At 45.8% G+C, this 21,734-nt stretch overlaps 1 protein-coding gene and 1 long non-coding RNA gene across 2 annotated transcripts in view; one reads left to right on the top strand and one right to left on the bottom strand.

Moving 5' to 3' along the window:
* The window catches only part of Gpr139 (G protein-coupled receptor 139), a 38,699-nt gene extending 35,067 nt beyond the window's left edge, over positions 1 to 3,632 (bottom strand). The window contains exon 1 of the mRNA XM_020180053.2: positions 3,509 to 3,632. Within this exon, the coding sequence (XP_020035642.1) occupies positions 3,509 to 3,632 (124 nt within the window). The remainder of the gene's footprint in view (positions 1 to 3,508) is intronic.
* LOC141418482 (uncharacterized) overlaps positions 1 to 21,734 on the top strand; it is a 74,247-nt gene that overhangs the window by 40,062 nt on the left and 12,451 nt on the right. The window lies entirely within an intron of this gene.

A 21,734-nucleotide genomic window follows, 5' to 3' on the forward strand; every position in this document is an offset into this window, starting at 1 on the left:
GAAAAGAGCAGGCTTGGTTTGCTGGCTTGACTGTGTGATTATAGACAGGATCCTCCATGTCTCTGAGTCTCAGCATTCTCATCCATAAAATGGGTTCTGAGACACGGTTAGGTCACAGGGGTGTGGTGGAGATGAAGTGTGAAGAAGGCATTGATTCAAAAATGCTTTCCTTACTTAGCCAGGTGTTGGTGGCTCACACCTGTAATCCTAGCTATTTGGGAGGCTGAGAGCAGGAGGATTGAGGTTCGAGGCCAACCCAGGCAAATAGTTCACAAGACCCCTCTCCAAAATAATCAGAACAAAATGGACTGGAAGTGTGGCTCAAGCTGTAGAGTTCCTGCCTTGTAAGCAAGAAGCCCTGAGGTCAAACCCTAGTCCCACCAAAAAAAAAAAAAAACCCAAAAATGCTTTCTTTGAACCACCAGGCATTGTGCTGAATATTTTGAGCAATAGGGTCTTTTTGTGTTGCCCAGGCTGGCCTCAAGTTACTGGGCTCAAGTCATTCTCCTGCCTCAGTCTTCTGAGTAGCTGGGACTGCAGGCATGTACCGCCAGGCCGGGCTTTAGCCATTTTTATATGGATCATTTTATTTTAATAGGTACCACATTCATGAGTAGTTATGTACTTTTGTTAGACCGTTTTACCAATGGGGCAAATTGTGGGACTGAAGTGTTGAGAGTTCATAAGGCACAGAGCTCCACCCATACTTCACAGTAGAACTCCCTGGACTACACGTCAGGCCAAGTACCTTAGCCTGTGTGGGGCAATGAAGAAGGGGATTGGACTACCTGGTTTTTCCCAATCTTTTTCTCCCAGTTGTAGGTAGCTGGAGACATTGGTCCTGGTCCCCTAGTTCCAAGATCTCTCATGCAAACAACCTCTCCAAATCTATCCCTCAATTTCTACCCTCTTCTCCAATGCCCTCACAAGGATTTGGAAAACTTGGGGTGAGTTCTCTGGCAGGAACACCAATTTGATTAAAACCTCAGCTTTCAATAATATCAGGATGGTCTGCGGTCCGTTACTTCACATCCCGCAAAGCTGTGCCTCTCCATCAGCGGTGGGGAATGAGGTTTGCTAATTACTGGTGACTGGGCGGGGAGAAGGCAGGGATTACTGTGGTGAACCTGAGAGAGGAATAACCCACCAAGCTAAGTGCTCTTCTCCGTGCACCTCTTGGGCCTCCTCTGGTTCACTCCTGGGGCTGGGCAGCCCCCTTTTCTGACAACCCCCTCTTCTGACAACCCCATTGGATTGTGACAACCACACCAACTGCCACACAGCAACAATCAGTGAATGTATCAGGCACTGACCTGTGTGCTTAACCTGCACTGACATCACTTCTCACAGCCATCTCAGGGGATCTTCCAGAATGCCTATTTTACTGATGTGGAAACTGAGGCACAGAGGGCATAAAGACCCACCACCCAACCCCGGCAGAGGTTGGATTACAAGCCCCCTGCACCCTCCAGCCTAAACTCCTGTTTGCTAGGACACACTTGCCTCCCTTTAAGGCTTTGAAAGTGTGACTTCAGGAATTTGTCTTTGAACCAACCTTGTAAGCTATGGACAAAACTGCTTTCAGCCTGTGACTTTTGCACAAGCCTCATCTCCCCAGTCATTCTTCTCTAGGGTGCTCAGTCCTTCTGCCTGTAGCGCCGCAAGCCCTCAGTGGTGAGCTTCCTGGACTCAGGGCTCACCCCTTAGGTCATCTGGTACACCCTAAGCACTTGCACACAGTAGGTGTATAAACACACCAACACAACCCAACCCTTTTTCCTAATCCCAACCAGCCCTTCTCCTTCAGATTCCTAAGATCTGTCTAGCACAGTGTCTGGCATACAGTAGGTGCCAATGCTATGGATCAGGAATGACCTAACTAGTATGAGAGTTAGGCTGTGACGCTCCAAGGTATTATGGCTTCCACCTCAAGGTCCTTGATGGTTTGAGCTTTCCTTCATTCTCTCTGCTCTCATGTCCCTGCTTTGGACTCTTGGAGGTCAGTCTTCTACTTGTCATTGTGGCTCTGTCCCTTGGCAGAAGAAATGCCTGGGATGTAGAGATGGCGGGGGGGAGGTGTAGGTTCAGATAACTTCTGATGAGTGAGCTAAGGGGACTTCTCAATTTCAGCAAGCAATAACCAACCTTCTCAAACACTCACTTCCCAAAAGAGTTCTGGGGAGGTGCTTAGGAGGACCAGAGGATGGGGAATTGTGGAGTGGGGTGAGAGGCTCATCTGGGATGGAAATGAATCTGAGCTCCAGGTAATTACAGGACTGGCTACTACCCCAGCAGGGTGCTTCAGAGGCAGAACCCTGTCCTAGGGCAGCCAGAGGTATCAGTTAGGAATAAAAGCCTTGCTGGAGGAAGAGGGGCTCCCATGTTAAGAGACTTGTGCTTTCTCCATGCCTGCCAGGTTTGGGAGGGGGACTGGTTAAAAAAAAGCCTGCTCCCAACTTCCCAGAATCCTAGGATGCTCAGGCTGTCAGGCTAGTAATGCTGAGGTGGACTGTGCTGAGACTGTAGCTGGTACATCAGATTCCCACTCCCCTCCTCTTATGTTCCTTTCTGTCTCTCTCTCCTTCTGCCTGAACGTCATCTCCAGGAATCCTTCTGCTGTAGATTCTATGGAAGAAGGGGTCATCCAAAACTAGAGTCTCCAGGAAAGTCTTTTTCCTTGTTTCTCCGGGTTTCTCTCTCACACAGCCCAGCATCGCCCCTCATCTCCAGCAGATCAGCTCTCTTCAGGAATTCAGCCCAAGTCTCAGCCATACTTTCCAGAGGACGTTAGGATGTGGGAATAGTCAGATCTCTGCAGTGGGCGTGAACTGCCCAAGGGCTGACATGGAGGCAAAGCCTGGGGGGCCAGGCATGTTCCCAAGGAGAGTTTGACCCCCCCATCCTAGGTGGTGGCTTGGGCAGCCTTGCCCTGAGCAGGCACAGTCCCAGAGCCACTTCCTACTCTTCTCTGCCAATAGAAGACCCCTTATAGGGCAGCTAGGGAGCATTCCAGTGCACCCAAGAAAGAGTGGCCGTGGTCAGATCTCCAGCTTCCTCTTGGGTCAGGCTGGGATGTGCAGAGGGGCAAAGTGGCAGAGGTGTCCCCAGCTGGGTGGGACATCTAGAGCAGGTTTTCTGTCCAGAAGTGGTATCCAAGTCACAGGCAGCCCTCAATGGACCCCTCCTAGAGGTGACCCTTCCAGATGCACAAGTAATTGCACCCCGGAGTCTATGCACACTCACACTAATGCACACTCAGTGTTCACTGCCCTCGTGCACACTCACCTCACACACACAGACACAGACACAGACACAGACACACACAGACACACACAGCTCCTTGCCATGCCAGAGCAACTTCTTTCCCCCCCAACCTGGAAATCTCTACAGTTGACATCAAGACTTAAACTTTTCCAGAGGGGCACGCACCGAGGAACGTGGCTGGGACCCTGGGGTCACTCCACACTGGGGGCTCTTGGCTTCCCTCCCTCTCCCCCACGCCCCTCACCTGGTAAACCGAGGCACAGCAAGAGGCTGTAGTAGACCACGGGCACGAAGCCCAAGCCGCAGGCAGAGCCGGGGGACCAGGACAGCGAGCTGTTGGCTGCGAGGTGGGCGTGCGTGTGCTCCATGAGCGCCCCTGGCTCCCCTCGTCGCTCCCCGCAGCCTGCCAGCCGGGCTCTGGACGCCGGCTCTGTGGTGGCGGAGGCAGCAGCTGGAGCAGCACCACCTCTCCCTACAGGACTTGCTTCTACCCTTGGCCGGTGGTCCCCTCTGCTCCCTTGCACCTGCCGGCCTGGAGTCCGGGCTCAGTCCTCCTGCAGGGTGCAGGGCGCGCGGCACAGGGTGCGGGGACTTGGGGACTCGGGAGGGGCTCCCGGAGCCGGTTGTGCACCTCCCACCTCGGACTCGCTCTGCTCCCGCCTCGGAGCCTGGAGCGGGTGGGGGGAGTAGGGCTGGGACGCCGCTCCCCGCAGCCAATCAGCAGCTGCCTGGATGTGGGGTGTGTATGTTGTGGGGGGGGATGTTGGGGGATGGCATCGGTTTGGATGCTGGAGAGGAGGGGGTCTCAGCTCCTTTCTTGGCTCCAGTTTCAGGGGAGAAGAACCTGGGAGCCCTAGAGGAAGACAGGGTGCAGACAAGGCTCCCCTCTCCATCCTCCGCGGGAGGGGCGTGGTGTGGGTGGGACCTGCGGCTCCTGCAGCGGCTCCTTCACTTCTCCAGCATGTCCTCAGTTTGCCTTTCTGACACTCCTCCCTGTCACCTCTCCCCCCTCGCCAGTGCCTCGAGTCCATCTCCCTATAGCGGATTCTACATCCAGAGCGTGGGGGGAGGGGGAGGCTCTGGGAGCCCCAGGATGCTAAAGGTTGTGGGTTTTCTTGGATCAGGGGAGCTGAGCTTGCTGGTCTGGAAGGCAGGGCGACTCGAGTGTGTGTGTGTGTGTGTGTGTGTGTGTGTGTGTGTGTGTGGTGTTGACCATGGGGGCGGCCGCTTTGGGGATGCACCTGAACTTGAGTGCACTTGGAGGGGATGTTAAGAGAAGCCCGCCACACGCAGCCCTTCCGTCTGGGATAAGAATTGCTGCAGCCGCTCAAACACACACTCACCCACGCTCACACAAATCCACACAATCCCCAGCAGGCGGGTGCCCTTACACACTTACGCACGCACACAGCTGCCCTGGCACCCCACACCTAGCCACACACGTGAAAAACGCGCACACATCCTCATGTCCACGCACAAGGGCACCTAGCTCCGAGCTCCAAACACGCACGCAAACGCACGTGGGGGGGCGCGGTGGGGAGTGGTCTTGAGCGTTTGAAGGTTGTGTGAAGGATAGGATGGGAAGAGCAGGTGGCATCCAATTCACAATAGAGGGGCGCCCGTTCTCCTCCTCAGGCCAGGCGGGTGGAGAGTTCCAAGGGCAGCGCTTTTGTGGAGAAGGGACTGATGTCTGTCCCGGGCTGTAGACAGTGTGCGCAACAGAGTTGAAGATTCTGCAGAAATACCGAGGCAAGTGTTTCCAGGAGCAAGCTGAAGCAGCTGCCAGCGTGGGGCACGTAATGGGCTCTTAGAAGCCTGAGACCCTCCTGGCTCCTCCCACGCAGCCTGCCCTCCTTGGAACACTGGTTCCTGGAGAGAAGGAGCAGGCTGGGCTTTTCCCAGCCTCTTCCAGGTCTCCATGGTAGAGGGGACCTCTGCCTTTCATGCCTAGCCAGTGGCCATGTGTCCTGTCCACATTTTGGTTGGGGGCTCTCCCAGGCAGGGATTGGGGGGAGGATGGGGGTGGACCCCTCCCAAACATCCATGGTCAGGCACCATGCACAGCCTGGGATTTGCTGTGTCTGGCTGAGTCTGTGGTGGACGCGCAGGCACTGGCCCTAAAGGACAGATTATTACAGTCACATGGGCACGGTGCAGCTCCATCGGATATGCCAGGCCTCATTAGATATTAAAATTTTACTGTGACCTCTCTCATTGTTTAATTTTTGAGTTGTATTTTTATTTTAACTGACACATAATCGTGCATATTTCTGAAGCATAATTTGATGTTTCCATTCATGTATATAATGTGTAATGATCAGATCAGGGTAATTAGCATATTCATTACCTTCAACTTGTATCATTTCTTTGTGGTGAGAACATCCAAAATACTCTCTTGTAACTATTTTTAATGTGACTACCCCAAACAAACAACCAAACAAAAACCACAAACAAAAGGAAAACACACTGTGTTGAAAATTAACAGTGCCTAACTGGTAGATGCTCAATAAATAATTGTTCAAAAACCTATAGATTGGGTTTGTCTGCTAGTGGGTAGACTGAGATGAGAATTTGGGGATAGAGAAGGGGGATATATGGTTTAGCAAAGCTTCCCAGTCTCTTCAGAGATCTCCTTATATTGTGATCCCTGGGTAAGGAAGACCCCAGGGCCTTTGCACTGGCTGTTCCCTCTGCCCAGAGTGCCCTCCCTTCAGTAAGGTGCATGGCGGCCCCATCACCTTCAGGTGTTTGGTTATCTGTCCATTTCTCACTGAGGATTTTCTTCACAACCCTATTTGAAATTGAAATCGTTGAAAGATTCCACTTCCTTTCTGTTCCCTGCTTACTTTTCCTCTGTAGGCTTCGTGCCATTAGCACGCCATATACAATTGACTTGGTTTGTTTCTTGTCTTGGAAGGCCAGGGTCTTTTGTCTGTGGGCTTTGGTTGCACCCTCAGCATCATGCAGTGCCTGCAAATTGTAGAGTCTCAAAAAACATGGAAAGAGTGAAACTGGCAGCAGCCACTAGTCCAGGTGCACAGGGCGTAGGGAGGTTAGGCGAGATTTTCTCTGCGTCCTGACTGTCAGAGTACAAAACACTATGGAGGCTGGGCATAGGCAAATCTCAGATTTACCAAGTAATTAATTATCATGTCTTACTAGCCATCCCCCCAAATGGCTTGCATGCTTTGTTAGGTACTCTTCCTACAACTTGGCTGGGAAGAGGGAACTGGGTTTCATGGGGAATGTTGGGGGACCTTACTGTAGCAAGCCTTTATTTCTCCATCTGTCAAATGGGGCAAGAGAACAGGATGCCTTTGTCCAAGGGCTACTGAGCAGGGAGAGGGAACACAATGATGGAGACAGTGCAGATGTAATTCTGGGAAATGGGGACTAGGACATGGTCCACTGCTGCCTCTGTGGGGATCCTGGTCACAGAGATGGGGCAGGATGAAAGAACATGGAAAGTATATTTAGTTTTGTTCAAAGGCTGACTCACTTGACTGGCTGTTCAGGGGACAATGGCGTGCTTGGGCTGGCTGTCAATTGTGGTTGGCCAAGTCTGTTCATTCACTTATTCTTTCAACAAGATTTACTGGACACTGTGTGTGTGCTGCTCAGGACTGGCCACAGGATTTGTAGGGATGGACATGTTTTAGTATGACAACAGCAGAGAAGTACACAGAGTGTGGAGTCCTTCTAGTGTGCAGCCCAGTGTGGTCACACAGGTCCTTGCCTGTAGTCCTGCCAGTGGAATGACCACTACAGTAAGAGCTCACATAGGGCTGGAGGCGTGGCTCAAGTGGTAGCGTACTTGCCTAACAAGTGCAAGATCTTGAGTTCAATCCCTAGTACTAATAAAAAAAAAAAGAAGAAGAACAAAGAAAGGGGTTGGCAGAGTAGAGCATCTGCCTAGAAAGCCTGAAGTCCTGAGTTCAAACTCCGGTACCATTAGAAAAAAGGAAAAAAGAAAGAAACAAAAGGAAACAATTCCATTTATGCTAGCATCAAAAAGAATAAAATATCAGGCTGGGTGTGGTGGCTCATACCTGTAATCTCAGCTTCTGAGGAGGCAGAGACTGAGAGGATCACTGAGGTTGGGCAAGACCCCATTTCAACAAACAAGCTGAGTGTGGTAATATGTGCCTGTGATTCCAGCTACAAGGGATCTCATAAGTAGAAGGATCACAATCTGAAGCCAGCTGCCTCGTAGCTCTGTATTCCTCAGGAATCCTTTGATGGAAATTGATAGAGAAAGGTTCCAACTAGCTCAGTTTTTCAAAAGAAATGTGTTGGCTGTCATCCCTGAAAAGTACGGAAGTTTGTGTGACTTCAGCCTGGTGGACCCAGGCACAAAATGTACCTGTTTCTTTCTATCAGTGGGCTCTGCTTTACTTGGATTAGCTGTGTTCTTAGCAGGTTCTTACAATGTAATAAAAAGGTGCACACGAGTGTCCCTGGGTTTATCCTATGAGCCTAACAACCTGAGCTGCCAGAGACTTTCAGCAGAAGTCCTGGGAAAGGCTGTCCATGTCCCAGCCTGGGTCATGTGCTTACTCCACCAAGCTCATTTTGAGCTGGATTTCTGTAACCACCACCACCAACAAAGATACTGATTGGCCAGATGTGATCAATGTATCCAGTGATGGAGGGAAAGCAAGGAGTCAGTTCTCCCCAAGCTGTGTGGACTGTGGGATGAAACAGACCATTTAGCCAAAGGAAAATAGGGATTCTGTAACAGGATGTCTGGGATAGGTGCCAGGCAGGCAAAACCAACACCTGTCTACAAGCTGAATTCAGCTTGCTATTGCTCTGTTAGATCTGTTAGAGCTAGGTTGTATGTTTTATTAATTTTTTAAAAATAGGCTTTATTTATTTTTTGGTGGCACTGGCATTTGAACTCAGGGCCTCATGCTTGCTAGGCAGGCACTCTAGTACTTGAGCCACTCTGCCAGTCCTAGACTTTATTTTTAAGGGCAGTGTTAAGTTCAGAGCAAAACTGGGCAGAGGGTACAGAGAGTTCCCATATACCCCATGTCCCCACATGTGCATGCATAGTCTCCCCCATTATCAACATCTTGCTCCAGGGTGTGGTGCATTTGTGTATATTAGATAGCATTGCAGTATTGTAACATGATACCTGAGGCAACTAACTTAAAAAGAGAGAAAAGGTTTGTTTTGGCTCATGATTCTGGAGAGTCTAGTTCGGGATTGGACTTGCTTTGAGCCTCTGGTGAGAACAGCACATCATGGTAGGAGAACCAGGAGGGAGGGAGGGAGAGAGGGAGAGAGAGAGAAAGGCGAAAGAGAGAGAGAGCCCTAGGGATCTCCCACAAGGCCCCACCTCCTGAAGGTCCACATTATCTCCTAATGTCATCATCCTGGGCACTGAGCGTTTTCCACGTGGACCTTTGGGGGAGACTCCTGCATACCACAGCCATTTGTGACAAGGGATGAGTCTACAGTGATACGTCATCGTCACCCAGAGTTCACAGCTTATATTATGGTTCACTCTTGGTGATGCATCTTCTTTGGGTTTGGACAAATGTATAATGTCACACCCCCACATGACCACGTCATCCTAGAATTCTTCCACACTTCACCTATACATCCCTTCCTTAGTCCCTTCCTTAAGCTCTGTTTTATTTTTCATGTCAAAAATATCTTCTGTATGAACCATAAGTAAATACTGACCTCAAGTTCCTGCTGAGGCTGTGAGTTGAAGTGTACAAATGCCTGCCTCTCATCTCGAAATGCATAAGAAAATTAAAAGGACTGATGACAGGATAGAAGAATGGAGACAGGGATAGCTGTGGAACAAACCAAGGACATGTTACCAGTGCAATCCAGGTCTTGGATGCATGTGTTTTAGCTGTGAACTTTTCAACATTTACTGGTGCTTGAGAATTCTCGTAATAAATTATAGGAAAAATATTTTGTGTACAGGTCTTGGTCAGCATGTTATTAGAGGCAATTGAAACCAACATCACTTAGTGGTGTTGCAATTCTTCAGAAATTCAACCTTTGGAGTTGTTGCAAAGACAATTCCTTTCCTGCTATTAGGCTGTCAAAAAATGGTACCTGGTATTTTCCCCTGATGCTCCCGGTTCTCCAGTGACCTTGGCCTGCTCTGTCAGAGCTTTTGCCAGTTGTCTTTGTCTGCAGGCTCTTGTTTGCATTCTAATAAGAACGATAACGTTGCGCTTCTCTGCCGTTTGCTTTCCCCCACGCCTGGCTTGTTGCTGAGGATGTCTTGGTGAGCTGCTGAGACTCCACTCGGCAGTCGTTGTAATGATCACTCCCTACACAGCATCAATTCTCGGTAGATTTTGGATGGGGCCTTTTGTTGTCCATCACTGACCTGTCAGAATGGTCGGGAGAGCCCCAGAACAGGATGGGGATACGTGCACAGTTGCACGCCTCTCTGCCTCCTACTGCCCAGCAGGGGAAGACCAAGAACCCGAGGTGCACCTGGGTGCAGGATGATTGCCTGAGAGGAAGAGGGGGGCAAGGGCTTGGGGTGTGTGCAAGTGTGTGTGTCCATATGTATGTACATGCAATGCTTGTGTGCATGTGTGTACATGTGTATATATGCTAGTATGCATGTGTGTGTATGCGTGCATGGTTGCATGCATGCGTGTGCACGTGTGTATATGCATGGCTATGTGCACGCACACGTGTGCAAGTGTGTATGCATGGCTGCACAGGTGTGTACATGTGCATGCATGCACTTGTGTAAATGTGTATATGTGTGGACGAGTGTGTGTGTGCGTGTAGTGTGCACACGTGGGTATGTCCACATGGATAGCCGTGTGCACATGCATGTGTGCAAGTGTGCACATATGTATGCTTGCTTGAGTGTGCATGCACATCTATGTGTGTATGTGCGGCAGGAGGAAGGAGGGTGTAATTGACCAGGATGCTTTTGTTTCTGGAAAACTTTCCCTCTCTAGCTCAGACAGACCAAGAGGCTCTTGAGTATCCTTCAAGACTCACTTTGCTCTGGGGAAACCCTACCTGACTGGAATAGGGTGGGGGAGACAGAAAAAAGAGAGGGAAATGGAGGGGAGAACAGAAGACGAGGAAGGAAAGATACTGAGGGAAGAAAGATGGAGAATAAGAAAAGAGGAGTAGAGAAGAGGAACAAGAAGGGGGAGAAGAACGAAAAGAGGAAGGGACAAGAGGAGGCAGAGGAAAGAAAAAAACGCTAGCAGTCTAAATCACCATAGGAATGGGGACATGGAAGGCAAATAGAAAAACACACAAGAGCTCATATGCGAGAGTGGCACAGGGTGGTCATGACTCAACACTAGTTAATTTGCATTTAGAGACTGCCCAGAGTCTCATCTGCCTTCTTAACAAATCCTGACTTTGTTTTGGGCAGTGGTTCCCCACCCACGTGGTCTAGGAGTGATGGTGAATCAGGCACCGGCCATCCTGAGGGACCAGATCCTTTGAATCACGACAGTCTGGGGTGGGCAAGGAGGTGTCTTATACCTGGCCAGTTAGAGGCCTTCTTCTCTGAAATGAGTGACTTCTGCTCTCCTGGTGGATCATCTGGTCTGGGCCATTGCTGTGGCTCTGCTTCTTGCCCCTTCCTGTTTCTCTGTGAGACCTCACAGCTCCTCACCCTCATGCTCACCCAGTACTACTCATGATAGCCAAGATGTGGAAGCAAACTTATGTCCATCAATGGATGAATGGACAAGAAAATGTGGCATGTGCACGCAATGAAATACTATTCAGCCTTAAAAAAAGAAAGATATCCTGTCATATGCAGCAACATCACTGAATTTGGAAGATATTATGCTAAGTGAAATAAGCCAGTCACAGAAGGACAAATCCTTCCTTAAGATTCCTTTAAGATGAGGTATCTAAAACTGGGTTTTAGAGGGTTAAGTGGAACTTGCCAGGGGCTGGGGGAGGCGAAATGGGGAGCTGCCCAATGGGTACAAATTTTCAGTTAAGCAAGATGCATAAGATCCTGAGTCTGCTGTGCAGTGTTGCACCCGCAGTCAAGGAACACTGGCGAGGATGTGAGGGGAAGGGACCCTCATCCACAGTGGATGGGAATGGAAACCGGTGCAGCTACTGTGGAAATCAGTATGGGGGGTCCTCAAAAAACTAAAAATAGAACTGCTATGATCCTGCCATACCACTCTTAGACATATATCTGAAGAAGTGCAAATGACACCCAAGAGAGATACCTTCACACCCGTGTTTACTGCAACACTCTTCACAATGGCCAAACTGTGGAATCAGCTGAAGTGTCCAACAGCAATGAATGGCTAAAGAAAATATGGTGTGCGTATCCCATGGAATGTTACTCAGCCATAAAGAGAATGGAATTCTGTCATTTGCAGAAAATGGATGGAACTGGAGATCAGCTCATGCTGAGTGAGATAAGCCAAGGTCAGACAGCCAAATATCACATGTTCTCACTCATTTGTGGAACCCTAGACCTAAAATAAAGACGATGATGGTGATGGGACATGAATGTGAATAGGGGATGGTCTGGGGGGTCAGCGAGAGGGGGGAGAGGGAGGGAGGAAGAGGATGGGAATACGCGACATGTATATATTCAAAGGCAGTATAAGGAAACAGTGCATAAAAAGGGGACAGGGAGGAGAGAGGGAAGGGGAGGGGACGGGAGGAGGGGGAGCAGTAGGACTATAATGGAGGGGTGAACTTGTCCAAAGCACACTGCATGCATGCATGGAATTATCACAATGAGCTTCTCTCATGTTACTAATATATACTAATTCAAAATATAATCAACTATAAACAACAAAACACAACACCGTGCTTTATAAATATGTGAAAACTACTCTATTGTGATTTGTTAAAAGGGTATAGATCATGTTAAATTTTCTTAGCACTTTCCAAAAAAAAAAAAAACCCACATAAAACAAACAAACACAACACAAAGACTGTTCACATAAGACTTTGTAGAAATGTAAAGGGTACTTTTCCAAAATAAAAATTTTCTATTCCTTTTGTTTAAGTCACTCTGAGGAGGTTTCTACTGGACACATCCCAAGGACACGTGTCATCAGCCTGGGTTCTTGTTTTCATTATAGTGTCAGTTACTAGAACCTTGCTGAAGGATGTGTCACTGTGTACACTGGTTTATTTTAATCCTGATCGTCACTTAAGGGAAGTGGCCAAGGCTGACATCCTCACCTCATTTTATACATGAGAAACCCACAGCCAGAGAGAGTAAGCATTGTGCTCACGTTTACAGAGGGTTTGAGAAGCATGACACCACAGAGATGGGCCCATCCTATCCTCCCATCTTACAGCAAAGAAAATTGAGTTCAAAGAAGATAGGTGAGGATGTTTGTGACATCCCCCCCCACACAATGTCAGGACTGCAGCACAAATGTAATGTTTAAAACTCAAAGTCTAAAAGTGCTATTCTTTGCATTACCTACCGAGAATTGGATTCCAAAGAGACAGTAACAGTGGCTTACAGTTGACATCACATCTGCCTGTTGTGTGAATAACAAGTTAACAGATAATCACACCCTGTGTACCACCCCCTGATCATTTCAGGCCTTCAAGGTGTTGAGCTACAAGAGAGAAGGTTTGAATATTTGTTGCAATCTGCTAATCATGAGGACAGTTCCCCCATTCCTGATGCTTTTTTTCCCCCTTAACCACCACACTCCAACTGCCAAAAAGTTCAATTTTCTTTAAGAGCTTCAGAAATAGTCTTAAGAGGGAGGTACAGTGTATTAAGAGCCCAGAGGGAAGGTACTTACCAGAATCCTCCCCACAGGGAGAAAGCATTGAAATGTACAGAAACCATGACTCACCAATGTACAGATAAGGCCAACTCCACTAGGCAGCACCGGTGACAGTGACAAAAGCCACACAGTCAGCCAGGCCAGCAGGTGGGCAATCCCATGGTTAGGTGGGAACATAGTGATGAGCTGTCTTGCTTGGAAGGTTCCAGACTGTCCTTGATACTTGAACACTGGAAGCTTCTCTTTAACAGCTCTGTTTTCTGGGAGGTGCTGTGTCACTGATCCGAGGGACAAGTTTATAATACACCATGGGTTGTGGTGGCATTGTGCCCCTCTCTGGGAATAACACTGTGGGAAAAGCTGCAGGAGATTGGAGAGAGACCTTCTGGGACTCTGCCCAAGATTTCAAAAGTAAAGAGTCACCACACACCTGATAGGTAACTTCCAAAGCCATCAGGTCACTGAAGCCTAACCTGACACATCAGAGGATTTCCCAAGTTGATGACTTCTGATTGTAGAAGGAAACACCTTGATCTCTTAGCGTGGAAAGATCTCAAACGCTGGAGACCAGTACAATAGGGGTTAAGTGGCATGTGTGACCTTGGCCAGGTCACTTCTTGTCTCTGTGTCACAGTTTCCTACATGCAAATTAGAGAGAAAAATGGTGGCTATTTCACAGGCTTGCTATTAGAATAAAAGAAAGAACTTTGTATTTCCTAGAATTTAGCCATTTAAATAGTATGTGTATGATTTTTGTCACTTGTGCTTTTGCTTACTTGGCCTTTCTATTTAAATCGACTCTATTTAAATAATTAAGTGTTTAAAATTTATTTAAAAATTAAGTTTTACTGCATATATGCTAACGAGTCTCTCTTGCTCTATAAAGAAGGGAACCATTTAAAAAAATCATGGAGAAATAAAGAAAAATCAAGGTCATTAAAATTCTAGCAAGTGCTTCAGCCTGCCAAGGCTCTAAGTGTCAGGCTGTTCATTTTTTGTTGAAAGCAAGAGTTAGCAAACGTGGGAGGGGTGAAAGAGCCATGTTAGCTCCCTTCTGAGGCAACATGTCCTCTTGCAATGAAGGGGAGGAATGAGCCCTCTCACCATGTGATTAGATATTGTTTTATACCAGGTCTGAGAACCTTAAAGTGGTCCACTCCGCAGTGTCTCTGTATGGCATTTAAGGCAATATGGTAGTTGCATTTGTGCCTTACACAATGCTTGATTCACTGAATAGGATCAACATGGATTTACTCTGTTGTTGTTGCTGCTTTTTGAGGCAATGTTGGAAGGATACAGGCATCCCTTCTCCCCACCTTATCTGCATTTTCAACTAGCTATGGTCAACCACTGTTTGAAAATGATAGATGGAAACTTCCACTTAGAAGCAATGCATGAATCTTTTTGCACAAGATTCTGAGCAGTAAGATGAGATCTTGTGCTATCCAGCTCCGGCCTACCTAGGAGGCAAATCATACCTCTTGTCCAGTGTTTCCATGTAGTATATGCTGCCCACCTGTTAGCAGCCATCTTGGTTACTGATGGTATTGTAGTGTTTGTGTTCAAGCAACCTTTATTTTATTGAATAATTTCAGTACTATCTGTGGTTCCAGGAACCTACTTCGGGGTCTTGAAATGTATGCCCATCCGAAAAGGGGAGACTTCTGTACATTAAAAAAATAGTCAACTCCCTGGGCTGGTTTATGAAGGGCAGATGAGAAATTTGTCTTTGATTAAAATGTGGGTTGGAGGGTGTTTTCTGGTCTAAACATGGCACCAGAGGTTAGCATGCATAGAGCAGAGATTGGAAAGAAATAACAGGCTACATTCTTGCTTCTTTGCAGTATAATTTATTTTCACAACTTCTTAAAATAAGATACATTGTCCTCATCTAAGCATAATACTAATGGGTATGAATTATGGAAAGTGTGTTTCCTGATGGGCACTCAGGTAAGAACTGTTCTGTTTAAAAACCTCTGCCCATGCCTTCCTTTCTCAAGTAGAGAAAAATCCAAGTACTGACAAGGGTGACCAGTGGGTGACCATCATCCCAGGATTAGCCCCTGACTTCCTCTTGCACTGACTTTCTTTGGTTTGGTTGGTCCAGATTCTCTGGGCTTTTATTTTCCTCCATGAACACACTAAATGCTGTCTTGCACAGGACCTTTGTACTTGCTGTTCTCTGTTCAAACCTTACTGCATCTTAAGTTTGATGATTTTTATTTTAAATATTAACCATACTTACTCCTTCCTACTTTAATGTGAGTTCTGTGGCAAGAAGGACCTTCTCTTTTTGCTACCATTAGGACGTGCCTGACTGATAGAAGGCTCTTAGTAACTTCTCATTGGTTATCACTTTATCTTCATCACCCAAACAGTTAGATCCAATGTTTTTCTCCATTTTACAGACAAAGAAGCCGAGTCCAGTGAGCTTATAAGAAACTTATCTTGGGTTACACTGCTAGTAAGTGGCAGACCCAAGATTTGAACCTGTGTGTAGTCTGACTCTAGGGCCATTATACTGAGGTCTTAAGAGTAAAGTTGTATGCTTAAATATCATTTGGATACTAAACATTCCAGTGCAGCTTTGTCTGACTCCAAATTTCCTAATGAAGTCAGGGTTTTCCCTGGAGTTAGAGAATTTGTGACTTCAGAGTCCTGATTGCCTGAAGGTTCAAGGTCATCATTCCTCCCTCTTACATTTCCTTCACATCTTTCTCAATATTCTCCCCACCCCTCAAGGGGTCCATTTTGATAACCTCATATGGAAAAAGTGCTCTCTGTTTTCCCATCTCTCCTTTCTCTACTTGAGTGCCTCTCGACCTGGTGTCATTTTGTTCACCACAGGACACTTGACAGTGTGGAGGTGTTTTTAGTTATTATAACTGGAAGATGGAGTCCTGCTAGTGGGTAGAGACCACTAGGTGCTCAACACCCCACACTGCACAGGACAGAGCCCCACAAGGGAGGATTGTCTGGCCCATAATATCAGCAGGGTTGAGGTTGAAAAACCCTATTATCAGATTCTGAAGGATCTGTACTGTGAAGATTAAATTAATGGGAAGAGAGTAGTTAAGCTTCATCATGGCTTCATACTTTAAAAGCAGTTTCATCCGGCACAGGCCTTATTTGTCCAGCACTCAGGACTCTTTTTTAATGACACCCCCTCCACCATCCCCAGGCACTGGATTGGATAGACAGAATCTCACTCATACTTCTGCTTTCAGGTCTTTCTGAAAGGGCTTCCCCTCTGACCAATCAGAATCCTTCCAGGGGATAAGAGGCAGTGGAAAAAGTTCTTTCATTTCTTTGGGCCCAGAGCTGTTAGGATGGAAACTCAGGGCTACAAGTAGTGAAGGAAGACCAGATATGAGATCATGAAATGAGTTGTGTAGAGAGATGCAGCAGGAGTGAGACAGAGACGTGGACACGCTGTGACACTGGAGACAGTGATTCTGGCCATTGCTTAGCACCAGCCCTATGGGATTTTGGTTCCATCTTCTTTCTCTTCTTCTTTTGGGACTCCAATGACATGAATGTCCCTTGGACGCCAGGGGTTCTTTTTTTAAGTATATTTTCTCTGTGTTGGGTAATTTCTATGGTTCTGTCTCCTAGTTCACTGATTGTTCTCTACTTCTTGTTCATTCATTTGTTGAGCCTATTTACAGAGTTTTACCTAGCGTTTTTTTTTTTTTGTTTTTTTGGTGGAACTGGGGTTTGAGCTGAGCACTTTGTGTTTGCAAAACAGGTACTCTACCACTTGAGCTACAGCTCTATTTTGTTGAGTTTTAAAGTTTTGATTATTGTATTTTTAGGTTTTAATTTTCATTTTGTTCTTCCAATCTTCTGTTTATTTACTGACACTATTTACTGAACTCTTCTATGTTTTTCATTTGTTTTAAGGGTGTTTGTAATTGTTCATTGAAGCATTTTTACAATGGCTGTTTAAAATTCCTTGTCAGTTTACACTAACATCTCTGGCAGCTTGGTGTTGGCATCTCTAGGTTGTTTTTTTCTTTATTCAGTTTGAGATCTTCCTTGGTTCTTGATGTGATGAATGCTTTTATTAAAGCCTAGACATTTTTTGCATTATGCTAGGAAACTGGATTTTATGTAAGCATTCTATTTTAGTAGGTTTTTAAAATAACACTGCTCTGGCAGGGGAAGAGTTTGAGGTGTGACCTGACACTACCAGGTGGAGGTAGAACTTGTACATCTCTTTATTTTATTCCCAAGATGCTTAGTTCTGCTTAGCAGGAGGAACAGCTAAAAGTACATCCACTTCACTTTCTTGAAATCCAATTTCTTTTCTTTAGTAAGCACCTATCAAGTGGTAGAAATTTAATGCAAAATATATACACATCACAATTAGGTACAGCTAAGTCATAATCCTGATCTTTTGACTGACAGGCTGTTCTGAGAGTCAAGGACAATGGATAGTATTTCTTAAAGAACTTTTGCTGAAATCCTCTCATGTAATTTTCATGTCAGATCTGTGAGCTTAATCTTTTTTTTTTTCATTTTTCTTTTATTATTCATATGTGCATACAAGGCTTGGTTCATTTCTCCCCCCTGCCTCCGCCCCCCTCCCTTACCACCCACTCCACCCCCTCCTGCTCCCCTCCCCTCAATACCCAGCAGAAACTATTTTGCCCTTATCTCTAATTTTGTTGTAGAAAGAGTATAAGCATTAATAGGAAGGAACAAGGGGTTTTGCTGGTTGAGATAAGGATAGCTATACAGGGCATTGACTCACATTGATTTCCTGTGCATGGGTGTTACCTTCTAGGTTAATTCTTTTTGATCTAACCTTTTCTCTAGTACCTGTTCCCCTTTTCCTATTGGTCTCAGTTGCTTTAAGGTATCTGCTTTAGTTTCTCTGCGTTAAGGGCAACAAATGCTAGCTAGTTTTTTAGGTGTCTTACCTATCCTCACCCCTCCCTTGTGTGCTCTCGCTTTTATCATGTGCTCATAGTCCAATCCCCTTGTTGTGTTTGCCCTTGATCTAATGTCCACATATGAGGGAGAACATACGATTTTTGGTTTTTTGAGCCAGGCTAACCTCACTCAGAATGATGTTCTCCAATTCCATCCATTTACCAGCGAATGATAACATTTCATTCTTCTTCATGGCTGCATAAAATTCCGTTGTGTATAGATACCACATTTTCTTAATCCATTCGTCAGTGCTGGGGCATCTTGGCTGTTTCCATAACTTGGCTATTGTGAATAGTGCCGCAATAAACATGGATGTGCAGGTGCCTCTGGAGTAACAGTCTTTTGGGTATATCCCCAAGAGTGGTATTGCTGGATCAAATGGTAGATCGATGTCCAGCTTTTTAAGTAGCCTCCAAATTTTTTTCCAGAGTGGCTGTACTAGTCTACATTCCCACCAACAGTGTAAGAGGGTTCCTTTTTCCCCACATCCTTGCCAACACCTGTTGTTGGTGGTGTTGCTGATGATGGCTATTCTAACAGGGGTGAGGTGGAATCTTAGCGTGGTTTTAATTTGCATTTCCTTTATTGCTAGAGGTGGTGAGCATTTTTTCATGTGTTTTCTGGCCATTTGAATTTCTTCTTTTGAGAAAGTTCTGTTTAGTTCACGTGCCCATTTCTTTATTGGTTCATTAGTTTTGGGAGAATTTAGTTTTTTAAGTTCCCTGTATATTCTGGTTATCAGTCCTTTGTCTGATGTGTGAGCTTAATCTTATCAACACAATTTAACCAAAGAGAAAGCAGACTTGGAGAGGCCAAATAAAAATTTCAAAGTTATTTGGTTCTAAACTTCCTACCACATCACAGATAAAGAGATACACAGGAGAAAGATTGGTGGAAGCTTGGTGTAAGGTAGCATGAAACATAGAGGAGTAGGCAGTCAGGTTGGCTGGAAATAACCTTGGAGTGCCACCACTAATGAGGTGACCAAGTTAGTTGTGTGATCTTGGACAAGTCACTAAACCTAGGTCTGGTCTTCTGGCACAGGGTGTCTAAGGCACTTTTCACTATTGTTCTTTTATGGTGAATCTAAGACACATTAAGTTCCAAGGACATTATGTAAAATATAGGAGAGAGCTCTATTAAACTCAGGGATAGAGGGACACGGAATATCATCACACAACCAGAGTGCTGACAAACACTTTGTTAAAGACCTTGGTCAAAGGGAGCCCACAAGTTATCATCCATGAGGCCATTTTAGACGCCTTGGTGTCATCAGGTAATGCAGACACACTCTTCTCTTGGATAAAAAGCCTTTTAGGAGGAAAAGTTGCTAGGATCCACCTCTTCTTGTCTGGGTGACTGAGGCTGACTTTAGCTACTTCCTATTACTCTGACCCCTGCCAGATGTCTGACTTTATTAAGATTGTATCTTCAAATATATTCTGAGTTCCTCTAGGGCAGGAAATGGTTTTATAATATCAATGCCAACTAAAGGTGTATTAGCACTTCCAAGAGCTCAATCCTTTCTTCTTACACACAATCCCATGAGTTATATACTCTGTCAGTCTCATTTTATATAGGAAAACCGAGCTGGATATCCAGCTTTTAAGGGACAGAATCCTGATGTTAACTTTATTTGCTTCACCTGCTGATGCTCATTCTTGACCACAGTACTACGTTATGTCTTGCAACTTATTCATCTTTGTAATCTCAAAGCCCAATACAGCATTGAGATTAAAAGCTTGTCAATAAATGTTTGTTGCATGAGTGGGTACAAGGAAGGACTGAAGGAAGAGAGAAAGATTCTGGAAGTGTGGAATGGTAAAAAGGTAGCTGAAAGAAAGTGTGCAAGGGTGTTCAGTTGATTGATACATAAAAAGAATGGATGGAAAGATAGATGCATGGGTAGAACATTCTGAAATATAGAGTGGGTGCAGAAGATGTGTCAGGGAGTCCAGGTCACTCTTAAGAATCTCCAGAAGGTCCCCTCTGTCTTCCCTCTAACCACTCATGCAGTTATAGAGCAGCAGAGCCTTGGAACCTTAACTGCCTGGCTCAGAAGCCCATGCTCTTAGGCCCTCTGGTTTTGTCCTGGAGAGTACCCCATGCCCTAGAGGCCTCATCTGGAGGTAGAGCTCTATTGCAGGAGTCTCTGAGCAGCATGATTTTTGTAGTCAGATAGGTGAGGTCAATGGTTTTGGACCTCAAGAGGGAAGAATGCCATCTAGTAGATATTGAGGCCATGCTTAGTTCCTAGAAGAGGGGTTGGCAAGTGTTAAATAACCCAGATATGACAAAGTAAGCCTTTGTCATTGATAGAACTCTTTTTCTTTTTGGCAGTTTCTAGGCTTGAACTTAGGGCTTCATGCTTGCTAAGCAAGTGCTTTACAACTTGAGTCATGCTTCCAGCCCTCCTCCCCCTACTTCTTTTTTGAGTCTTTGATATTTATTAGTTGAATGACATTAGGCAATTGATTTTATCTTATTGAGCTTCTGTTTCAAAATGAGGACATTCTTGTATCCATTTTATAAGGTTATCTCAAGAATTAAGTGAAATAGTGTATGCATAATAGGGCCTAAGATGAGTTCTCAAGAAGTGGTAGCTCTCCCCCCCCCTTTCTTTTCCCCTTTTTCTCCTTTCCTTTCCCTTCCTCCTCCTGCTTATTTTTCTTCCCACCATTATTATTGAAAAGTCCTGGGAATCAGAAGAACTTTGTTTGTGTCTCAGGCCAGGGAGTTGTAGGTAGCTATGTGGCTATGGGTAGGTCATTTGACCTCTTTCTTTCCCCCTTATTCCTCCTTTTCCCTTCATAGCATGTGTAGTGTCCTGAGTATCAGGCTCTGAACTATGTGGGGAGTTGTGGCTATGCCTTGGTCTTTGCATGGATGAGTTCACAATACAGTAGAAGAGATAGCCCAACAAATATAACCCATGGGGTGAGGAAGGGCCGGGGAGGGTTGGTGTAACAACAAACTGGTTTGCACTTGGAGGCAGTCAGATAAGGAGTTCAATGCCTGGCCATTGCTTTCTAGCTTATGAGCCTTAAACAAATGCTTAATTATTTTTGGTCTCTGAGCCCTGTCGTCTTTAGAAAAATGGGTTGATGATAGCGAAATATGCTTTACAGAGTTTTGAATGAAATGCTACATGTCAAGTCATCAGGATAGTGTCTGGCACATACAAAGCAAAAGTATGAGAAAATTTTGCGTCTTTGAAATGGAAACATTTGTGTCCATTCTGCTTTCATATATCACAAGAATGATTGGATATTAAATGGAATAATATAAGTGAGATTTTAAAGATGTGATATAAAACAATTTTATCATTCTAAACTTCTGGACAAGAAGGCACAGCATTGAAATTGCTCAGCACTCCCTGTTAAGCCTAAATTGATCACAGAATAAACATTTGATGATGCATTATCATGAAAAGGTAGAGTCTGTCCTGTTCTTCCTCTTGCCCACTGAAGCTCTGTTTCTAGAGCATTCTGCAGCCAACAGCAAAAGATCAAAAGCAGGGACTGGGAGAGCAGGTTCCAGATGAGATTAGGACAGAATAGCAGGTAATTGTATCGAGCTTATGTTCTGGGCAGTTGTTTGAATGTCATGCCTGTCTCCTCATATCAACCTACAGGCCACCTCTTGCAGTCCTTGGCATACATGTGGAACATGAGAGTCAAGGAGATATGAGAAGTAAGGAGCCAACTGGAGAGGGTCTTCAGAGCAGAAAGTGCTGCTGTGTAGCCAGGGGCTGGTGATGAGCTAGAATGGTAGTGGAACCAA

The sequence above is a fragment of the Castor canadensis genome, chromosome 17, assembly GCF_047511655.1.
Source record: "Castor canadensis chromosome 17, mCasCan1.hap1v2, whole genome shotgun sequence".
Lineage (NCBI taxonomy): Eukaryota > Metazoa > Chordata > Mammalia > Rodentia > Castoridae > Castor > Castor canadensis.